This window comes from Convolutriloba macropyga, chromosome 5 (assembly GCF_964194025.1).
Source record: "Convolutriloba macropyga chromosome 5, txConMacr16.3, whole genome shotgun sequence".
NCBI lineage: Eukaryota > Metazoa > Xenacoelomorpha > Acoela > Convolutidae > Convolutriloba > Convolutriloba macropyga.
This window is the reverse complement of record NC_134472.1, coordinates 59,114,637-59,125,827: the sequence shown is the minus strand read 5'-3', so window position 1 is coordinate 59,125,827 and position 11,191 is coordinate 59,114,637. Positions and strand designations below refer to the sequence as shown.

The window sequence follows — 11,191 nt, the reverse complement described above, 5'->3', positions numbered from 1 at the left end:
GAGCGAAAAATGACGTCACGCACGCACTTCAGCTGAAATTGTATGAACGAATGAATCAAAAAGCAGATTTGAAGTGGTTGTGACGTCGTATGGTCGTAACAAAAATTGCGACGCCGAAATAAAAAAACATAAGAGGACAAGTCCTGACGTACAATTCAAAGAATTTTCATTGTCTAAACAAAAAACTAGACCTAGAACGGACTGTTAATGGATTGGAAAAACCGTTTAGAAAAAAATGCAATCCAAAAAATTGAAAAGAGTAAAAATCAAAGTCAAATTGCCGCATGTGAACAAAAAACCACTAGCGAGAAAGCAAATTTTTGTTCAAACACCGTTTTCTCACTCCACTTTAAATTTAGAGCGAAAAAAATCCACGCCACAAAACCACTCGCTTTTTCGCTCCATTTCCTGTTTCGGCTTGACCAAAATCACTACTCCAATTTGACTTCAAAAATCATGAAAATGTGTGAACAGATCTTTAAAAAAAGACAGCGCCCCAATACAATTCAAATTCTTTGAATTGTAAAAAACCAAGAGAAGGCCAATAATAGCCCCAGCTATCGCTGTGCGGCTATTAATCAAAACTACTTTCATGGGGTTACAAAATCATTTCCTTTTTTAGCAATACGACACCAAAGTTTGAATAAGAAAGAAGCCGGCTTAGCATCTCTGTTCCCCATTTCTGAAAAAAATTGGAATTATTTAATAATTAAGGCTGCTTAAATTTCATAGTTCTATTGGCTTATTTAGAGAGCTCGTTTTTGATATTAATGTTCGTTCAAAGATCTCAGAAAAGGTAAACTATCTCCTTCGATATAATGTTTCCATGTAATCATATGCTTCAAAATGCCAAAGAATGCAGAAAAAACTCATGAAGTTGTAAATTAAATATGATTATATCACAGGCTTGGTTTCTGATGAGTTCCTTTCACGAACGTTATAATTCGACAAAATTAAATCGTGGGTTTTTTTTTACTTAATAAAGCATAGAGGCAATTTGTGCGACTAAAGGCTGGCAGTGTTGAAAGAGTTGATCTAATTGTTGAGGTAAGAGAATTTGTAGGCCAGTAGGTTTGAATTGAGCCATTTAATCGTAAATACACAAATTTCATCGTAACGCTACCGCAATAGACAATGAGTCCAATATCTCATTTATAAAGGTCACTTTGATTATGATCAAACGTTTCCTCCAACTTTATTACCCCTTTACAAATTAGCGAAGTTAGCACACTACTGTCACTTTCTACAACAGTCGAGGAAAGGCTCTAGAGAGCTGAAACGTTTGAACAAACTGTAACTGCGCTGCTTATTAATAGAGAATATTACAGATGTTACAAGCGAAAGTAAGCCATTTGACCCATATCACTTCTTAAGTATATCTTATCTAACTGCACAGAAGAATAAGAATTTAATAGATTCGTAAGCGTCGTCTCTAAAGACGTCCGATAGAGTGGCATTTATGTCAAAGTTATTAAAGAAAAGCGATAAAAAGATGAAGAGAAGAAGAGCAGCCTCTCAACAAAGTAAAGAGACTGTAAAATAGTTTTGGTCACTTGGAACAAGTTTCGTTATAACAGCTTTTAGCCAATAGAAGATAGATTAGATTTCATTACGTTTCGTCTCTGCAGATGAATTCTGCGTCCAAAATCTCTGACGTCAGTAAAGATCTTTAAGACTCGATGTATGTAAGACCATTAGTCTACTACGCGCGTCCGCTTCATCGAAATTAAGGTTGTAAAGTTTAAAAGTGTATATGAGATTGCTCCATTTGAATTTCGTCGAAGGAAGGAGGGAGGGTTGTTGGTTGTTCACCCAATTAGGAGAGGGTCGGTGCGGTAAGAATTTGGCATTGACGATGTTGGGAGGTATTGGTCGTGGACGGATGTGGCGACTAACTGGTGCGTCAGATCCTGACCACTTTGAGACCCTGATTGACCAGCATTGCGGGCACCCGAGAGGTAGGCTGCCGCTGCCACGGATCCCCCCGCTGTCATTGCGTTGTGGTAAGAGGCGGCTTCTAGTGCCGCGGCGTTCGATTCGTATGATGTCAGGGCTCCTGCAGCTGCGGCGGCTGAGCCAGGGTGGTACATGTGGGGTGGGGTGAGGGAGTAAGGGTCAGGTCCCCCGGCAGCTGCGGGGTGAAGTGCCAATTGGGAGGAAGCAAGACTGAGAGGCGGACTGGAGCTTAAGGTCTGGCCTGGTTTACCCACTGAAACACACAATAATAATATCATCCCGTAAACAACCTACAAATGCATCATGGTAGTGAGATATAAAATGATTTTAGTTAGCCCTGAATTAATAGACTTGATTTCAACATCAATCTCGAGTGTACATACTGATGTGCACGAAAAGTAGGAAATTGTGCGGCTACATTAAAATCATAGCAAAATTCTCGTATTACATTAGTTATATCGCAATCAAGTTCTCATATCGAAAGCTTGGTTATCACTTAGTTACATGGCTTTGGTAAAATTGAAATACGTACCATGTGTGGGTGGGAGCTGCATGTTGTTAGCAGATGCAGCGGCTGCTGCTGCGTTGAGTGCGGCTGCGGCAGTTGGAGGGGGAGGGGCCAGTCCAGCAGCCCTCATGGACATATCACTGTCGTTCTTCTCCTCTTCCCTCCTCTTCAGACATGCCGCTTTTGGGTTTAAGTTTCGTTCTAAAAAATTAGCAATGAAACCTGTTCATGTAAATGACTTAAATCTAACAGAACGCCGGCTAAATATTACATCCTTTATTATTTAAAATTTCACCTTTTAACTTTTGAAATGTTAAGATTATTTTATTTTTCCAAGTAAGACGACTAGAATAGTTGATCAAATTTTCCTAGTTTTCGAGCTATAAAAATAATGAAAACTGCAAGAATATGGCTGAATGTTCAGTTTTATCAAATAAATTTAAATACAAATTTTTAAAATAAAAAAGTGGAGAAATTCGGAAAATATCAATGCGAATTTAGCTGCTTCATGGTCTAATTTAAAACTTCCGCATTTTAGCATTTCAGTAAATGCTTAACGCTTAGCTCGGATTAAAGTTATTAAATGGATTTCGAGTTCATAAATCCCAAATCCCCAAAAAGGACGCAGACTAGTTAATACAAAGACTCAGAAAAATAGGATAAATTAAGATTAAAAGACCGTTTCGACCTTAACTTCAATGTCCCAGGCTTCGTACACAGAGCCCAGAAGAAGCTAACCTCAATCCAGATTTACTCAGTTAAGTACACCAATCCCATTTCGGGGATCCTACTACAAGTAAAATTTAAATGACTAGTCTTTGATGCGCATAAAATTGAAAGAAACAGGCTTTAACGGGTTGCTAAAAATAGTTTTGAGAACCGACAGCTAACGCTTAGGTTATTTTCCGCGTGCGCTTCACTAACTTGTTCGAAATCGTGATTGCAGAACATGACTGCAAATTATTGGAGGAATACAGGAAGAGCTCAGAAAAATGATTGTTACGGCACACCTGCCACGAGGTTTTAGTTCAGTTTCAACCAGAAACTTCTGAAAAAATTGAGTTATAGATGACCTCAAGGGACCTCTTGGGAATAGATGACCTCAAGGGAGACAAAGATATATTTTTCAAAATTTTGTTTTGCTCCCTTTTCCGATTCGTTCAAATGCTATATTTAAACAAGATGGACGGTGCGAGTCTGTGCGTAGCAACGTATGTTACAAAATACCTTTTCAGTCAGAAAAAACGTTGGGACTATCATAAAACAACTTATTTGCTCTCGAAAAACTACTTGCACTGTTTCAACCAAAAAAAAATATGCCGTCTTTTTTCGGCAGACAAAAACAAAAACTCCTTAGCATATGCTATAAATATATGTGTAGTACAATTTTAGACAACTTTTTCTTTTTGGCAATTGATCTTCAATCAAGGTTCGTCACGTTTAATTAGGTCTTCTTCATTTGTTCGACATAACTAGGTGTGAGCTGGCTGATGCAATTGTATTGGAAATTGTAATTTTGGCATTAAACTTAAAAGACTTCCATCTTCGCTTTTCAAAAATTAATTTGGTTTATTTGATGTTCATTCCATAAAGCCGTTGTTTTTACAACTCCGCGGTTTTGGGAGAGTACTTAAATGGTTAGTTCAACAAATGTTTGAAGAAAAACAGTTGTTTGCAAAAACATCTCTTAGAAAAAATGCATTTTTCTGCATTTAGTTTTACAATTTCAAAGTTTAATTTTTGCTATTCTGAGAGATCTAAATTACCTGAAGTCGTCTATTTTAGAAAAAAATCTCTTCGACAGAGAGAAACGTTGGTTCTTACAATAGTTTTTAATTGACGGAAACAGGGAGACGGAAAAACTTTGAAACAAAAATTTTCGAAAATCGTTAACTTTTAGGCTTGCAGCAGTGAAGAAGTACTAGTGAAAACAAAAACTCCCTTTAACCTTAATAATTTTAGTACGAATTTCTCCGTCTGTTAAATTAAAAAGTAAAAATATGACGGAAGAAAAAAGCCAGCCTCGCATATATATTCCCCCATTTTGAAAAATGTTGGAACAATAAACATTTGTAGAAACAAAACGGTAAATATTCAATATTGTTACACCCTCATAATGGTACATTCAAATGGTAATTGATAAGTACCATAGCTATGATAATTTTAACATCCAAGATCAAATGCATGAAGTTTGTCAGTGAATGCCGAGTTTGTGACACTAACACAAAACGAAATTTTAATCCTTGTATAGTATCTTTAGGGAACTTAGAAAGGCTGTTTAAATTGAATTTAACTTTTGTGTTTTAAGTTCTTGATTATACATATTTGTGTTGTATCAATTATGGGCAAATTTCAATTCGGTCAAGGGTATTTGACCGCGTCTATTTGTGCTCTCCATGTTAAATGTTATAAAGAACAGTCTGTTTTGAATTAACTTTTAAACATACCCGGCAGATTGCCAGAAAATAGCCGCCATTGATTCCAATGAGCATGATTGTGATTGAAAGAATAGAAGATATTGAAAAAAAAGATTTTTGTACAAAAACATTTTTTAAGTCCGATTTATTCTGATGGCATTTCGTAGTTGAACATAACGTACTTCTGTTTCTTAGAGAGAGGCTACAGGGGCTACTATCAATACCAATAAGCATTAGAGATGGTGACTAAGACTTATAGGAACGACGTTCAAATAGCTGGCATCTAAAATTGGGCTTTATGGGTTTACCCCGTTTCTACTTCTGATTTCAATTTTTTATACTGACATTGTTCATATTGAATTGCTTTGCTGAGCAACTGATGTTCAAATCACTTTTAGCAGATTGAGAGAAGAGAGAAACTAGCCTAGAGAAGTCAAAAAGATATCACGCAAAATGTTGAAAAAGCGGCAAAATGAGGTACAGCGAAACATTTTTTTATTCGACGAAGTAAAAAAAAACATAGCAGGACAAGTCCTGACGTACAATTCAAAGATTTTTCATTGACTTAACAAACAACTAGACCTAGAAGGGACAATGAGTGAATTGGGAAAATCATTTCTAAAAAACAAAAACAATCAGATGAAAAAAAAAACGAAAAAAAAACAGAAAATCGATGTCAAAATGCTGCTAGGGAGAACAAAAAAACCACTAGTGATATGTAATTTTGATTCTAACAAACAACTAGGTCCAGAATGAGCTGTGAATGGATTGGGAAAACTATTTAGAAAATCCGATCCAAAAAATCGAAAAAACAGTAAAAGAAACAGGCTTTAACGGGTTGCTAAAAATAGTTTTGAGAACTGACAGCTAACGCTTAGGTTATTTTCCGCGTGCGCTTCACTAACTTGTTCGAAATCGTGATTGCAGAACATGACTGCAAATTATTGGACGAATACAGGAAGAGCTCAGAAAAATGATTGTTACGGCACACCTGCCACGAGGTTTTAGTTCAGTTTCAACAAGAAACTTCTGAAAAAATTGAGTTATAGATGACCTCAAGGGACCTCTTGGGAATAGATGACCTCAAGGGAGACAAAGATATATTTTTCAAAATTTTGTTTTGCTCTCTTTTCCGATTCGTTCAAATGCTATATTTAAACAAGATGGACGGTGCGAGTCTGTACGTAGCAACGTATGTTACAAAATACCTTTTCAGTCAGAGAAAACGTTGGGACTATCATAAAACAACTTATTTGCTCTCGAAAAACTACTTGCATTGTTTCAACCAAAAAAAATATGCCGTCTTTTTTCGGCAGACAAAAACGAAAACTCCTTAGCATATGCTATAAATATATGTGTAGTACAATTTTAGACAACTTTTTCTTTTTGGCAATTGATCTTCAATCAAGGTTCGTCACGTTTAATTAGGTCTTCTTCATTTGTTCGACATAACTAGGTGTGAGCTGGCTGATGCAATTGTATTGGAAATTGTAATTTTGGCATTAAACTTAAAAGACTTCCATCTTCGCTTTTCAAAAACTAATTTGGTTTATTTGATGTTCATTCCATAAAGCCGTTGTTTTTACAACTCCGCGGTTTTGGGAGAGTACTTAAATGGTTAGTTCAACAAATGTTTGAAGAAAAACAGTTGTTTGCAAAAACATCTCTTAGAAAAAATGTATTTTTCTGCATTTAGTTTTACAATTTCAAAGTTTAATTTTTGCTATTCTGAGAGATCTAAATTACCTGAAGTCGTCTATTTTAGGAAAAATCTCTTCGACAGAGAGAAACGTTGGTTCTTACAATAGTTTTTAATTGACGGAAACAGGGAGACGGAAAAACTTTGAAACAAAAATTTTCGAAAATCGTTAACTTTTAGGCTTGCAGCAGTGAAGAAGTACTAGTGAAAACAAAAACTCCCTTTAACCTTAATAATTTTAGTACGAATTTCTCCGTCTGTTAAATTAAAAAGTAAAAATATGACGGAAGAAAAAAGCCAGCCTCGCATATATATTCCCCCATTTTGAAAAATAATGGAACAATAAACATTTGTAGAAACAAAACGGTAAATATTCAATATTGTTACACCCTCATAATGGTACATTTAAATGGTAATTGATAAGTACCATAGCTATGATAATTTTAACATCCATGATCAAATGCATGAAGTTTGTCAGTGAATGCCGAGTTTGTGACACTAACACAAAACGAAATTTTAATCCTTGTATAGTATCTTTAGGGAACTTAGAAAGGCTGTTTAAATTGAATTTAACTTTTGTGTTTTAAGTTCTTGATTATACATATTTGTGTTGTATCAATTATGGGCAAATTTCAATTCGGTCAAGGGTATTTGACCGCGTCTATTTGTGCTCTCCATGTTAAATGTTATAAAGAACAGTCTGTTTTGAATTAACTTTTAAACATACCCGGCAGATTGCCAGAAAATAGCCGCCATTGATTCCAATAAGCATGATTGTGATTGAAAGAATAGAAGATATTGAAAAAAAAAGATTTTTGTACAAAAACATTTTTTAAGTCCGATTTATTCTGATGGCATTTCGTAGTTGAACATAACGTACTTCTGTTTCTTAGAGAGAGGCTACAGGGGCTACTATCAATACCAATAAGCATTAGAGATGGTGACTAAGACTTATAGGGACGACGTTCAAATAGCTGGCATCTAAAATTGGGCTTTATGGGTTTACCCCGTTTCTACTTCTGACTTCAATTTTTTATACTGACATTGTTCATTTTGAATTGCTTTGCTGAGCAACTGATGTTCAAATCACTTTTCGCAGATTGAGAGAAGAGAGAAACTAGCCTAGAGAAGTCAAAAAGATATCAAGCAAAATGTTGAAAAAGCGGCAAAATGAGGTACAGCGAAACATTTTTTTATTCGACGAAGTAAAAAAAACATAGCAGGACAAGTCCTGACGTACAATTCAAAGATTTTTCATTGACTTAACAAACAACTAGACCTAGAAGGGACAATGAGTGAATTGGGAAAATCATTTCTAAAAAACAATCAGATGAAAAAAAAACAAAAAAAAACAGAAAATCGATGTCAAAATGCTGCTAGGGAGAACAAAAAAACCACTAGTGATATGTAATTTTGATTCTAACAAAAAACTAGGTCCAGAATGAGCTGTGAATGGATTGGGAAAACTATTTAGAAAATCAGATCCAAAAAATCGAAAAAACAGTAAAAATCAGAGTGAAATTTCCGCATGTGAACTAAAAACCACTACCGAGAAACCGAATTTTTGTTCAAACACCGTTTTCTCACTCTACTTTAAAATAAGAGTGAAAAACATTCACGACGCAAAACCACTCGCTTTTTCGCTCCGTTTCCTGTTTTGGCGTGACCAAAATCATCACTCCAATTTGACTTCAAAAATCATGAAAATGTGTGAACAGATCTTAAAAAAAAGACAGCGCCACAATACAATTCAAATTCTTTGAATTGTAAAAGCAGGACAAGTCCTGACGTACAATTCAAAGAATTTTCATTGACTTAACAAACAACTAGTCCTAGAACGGAAAATGAGTGAACTGGGAAAACCATTTCTAAAAAACAATCAGATGAAAAAAAAACAGAAAATCAATGTCAAAATGCTGCTAGGGAGAACAAAAAAAAACCACTAATGATATGTAATTTTGATTTTAACAAAAACCTAGGTCCAGAATGAGCTGTGAATGCATTGGGAAAACTATATAGAAAAAAATTCGATCCAAAAAATCGAAAAAAAACAGTACAAAATCAGAGTGAAATTGCCGCATGCGTTCAAAAAACCACTACCGAGAAACCGAATTTTTATTCAAACACCGTTTTCTCACTCTACTTTAAAATAAGAGTGAAAAACATTCACGACGCAAAACTACTCGCTTTTTCGCTCCGTTTCCTGTTTCGGCGTGACCAAAATCATCACTACAATTTGACTTCAAAAATCATGAAAATGTGTGAACAGATCTTTAAAAAAAGACAGCGCCACAATACAATTCAAATTCTTTGAATTGTAAAAGCAGGACAAGTCCTGACGTACAATTCAAAGAATTTTCATTGACTTAACAAACAACTAGTCCTAGAACGGAAAATGAGTGAACTGGGAAAATCATTTCTAAAAAACAATCAGATGAAAAAAAAACAAAAAAACAGAAAATCAATGTCAAAATGCTGCTAGGGAGAACAAAAAAACCACTAATGATATGTAATTTTGATTTTAACAAAAACCTAGGTCCAGAATGAGCTGTGAATGGAATGGGAAAACTATTTAGAAAAAAATTCGATCCAAAAAATGGGAAAAAAACCAGTACAAAATCAGAGTGAAATTGCCGCATGTGTTCAAAAAACCACTACCGAGAAACCCAATTTTTATTCAAACACCGTTTTCTCACTCTACTTTACAATTAGAGAGAAAAACATTCACGACGCAAAACCACTCGCTTTTTCGCTCCATTTCCTGTTTCGGCGTGACCAAAATCATCACTCCAATTTGACTTCAAAAATCATGAAAATGTCTGAACAGATCTTAAAAAAGACAGCGCCCCAATACAATTCAAATTCTTTGAATTGTAATAGCAGGACAAGTCCTGACGTACAATTCAAAGAAATTTCATTAACTTAACAAACAACTAGACCTAGAACGGACAATGAGTGAATTGGGAAAACCATTTCTAAAAAACAATCAGATGAAAAAAACAACAAAAAACAGAAAATCAATGTCAAAATGCTGCTAGGGAGAACAAAAAACCACTAAAGAGATATGTAATTTTGATTCTTACAAAAATCTAGGTCCTGAATGAGCTGTGAATGGATTGGGAAAAACTATTTAAAAAAATCCGATCCAAAATATCGAAAAAACAGTACAAAATCAGAGTGAAATTGCCGCATGTGTTCAAAAAACCACTACCGAGAAACCGAATTTTTATTCAAACACCATTTTCTCACTCTACTTTAAAATTAGAGCGAAAAACATTCACGACGCAAAACCACTCGCTTTTTCGCTCTATTTCCTGTATCGGCGTGACCAAAATCACCACTCCAATTTGACTTCAAAAATCAAGAAAATTTTTGAACAGATCTTTAAAAAAAACATAGCCGGATGAATTCCAGAAACGACTCGAAGTGAAAATCTATTTAAACGCCATCCAACTACTCATCAGACAAAACGTGCCTTCACAAATTTATGATTATCTTGAAACAAAGTCATAAAACAAAAAAGTAAAAACAATAAAATCAAATCTGTTAAAAAATGATAAAAAATCTGATCAAATTTTGTTATAAATTGAGATCCCGAAAAAACTATCTCTGCCAATATAACTTCATCAAAACAACTAGTACTTACAAAAACCATTTATGTGAATTTTGAAAATTCTTTAGGCTAAAATTATGAAAAAAAAAGCTAACTTTCACTGAAAACCTGAAAAGTTAATTTTTTTAATATTTCAAAAACATATAAATCCAAAGAAAAATTCCCTTCAGCAAATAGCGTATCCAAATGCTCGCAAAACAATAGGCAAGTCACAATAGGCAAAGAAACTAAGCTAAAAACAGACAAAAAAACGAAAAACTGCAAAAAACTAAGAAAAATAGTTCCAATTTTCGCCATTTTTTTGTCATATTTCTCAACAGAAAAAATGATTCTTACCCACAAAACTGCACCAATTATTATCATAAAATTTCCCAAGTAGAAGGGGTTTCTTCAATACCCATTAGAGCCAGTAAAACAAAACAATCGTCAAAAAAACGCAAAAAAAATTAGCCCGAAAATCAGCAAAATACATTAAAAACCTCCGAATATCATAAAATTCATATGAATTTCCAGAAACCTTCAAACCACTACCGAAACCAGCCTAAAATTAAAACAAAATCATAACCAAACCTCTTAACCAAAATAAATAAAAAAAACTGCTTTAAAATGCCGCACGTGAACAAAAAAATTTCGCTCGCTTAGAGAAAATTTTTTCACAAGTCAATTTCTCGCTCTCTCAAAGACAGCGGTATGAACAAAAATCACTCTCTTTTCGCTCCGCTCTCCACTTTTGTTCAGCGCCAAAATCACTCCAAATTTTTTCACGCGTTTCATTTCCCGCTTCAAAAATCACTCCAATAAATTGATTTAAAAAAAGGACTTCTCCAATACTCCTCTTCGAGTCGTAAAAAGACAGCACCCCAATATAACTCAAATTCTTTGAATTGTAAAAACATAGCCGGCAGATTGCCAGAATAGCTGAGAAAGAATAGACCTGCGTGCCATATAATAGGGATAGAAACAGATACAGATCTAAATTGAAAAGAAATCGACGCCGA

General features: G+C 34.7%; 1 protein-coding gene across 4 annotated transcripts in view; it reads right to left on the bottom strand.

Annotated features, from left to right (window-relative positions):
- Window positions 1-1,056: 1,056 nt before the first annotated feature.
- The window catches only part of LOC142339502 (uncharacterized), a 72,061-nt gene continuing 61,926 nt past the window's right edge, over window positions 1,057-11,191 (bottom strand). For all 4 annotated transcript variants that reach the window (XM_075389579.1, XM_075389580.1, XM_075389582.1 and 1 more), the window contains 2 exons: window positions 2,489-2,665; window positions 1,057-2,209 (listed from right to left, as the gene is read on the bottom strand). In XM_075389579.1, coding sequence (XP_075245694.1) covers window positions 1,809-2,209; window positions 2,489-2,665 — 578 coding nt within the window. In that variant the 3' untranslated portion in view covers window positions 1,057-1,808. The remainder of the gene's footprint in view (window positions 2,210-2,488; window positions 2,666-11,191) is intronic.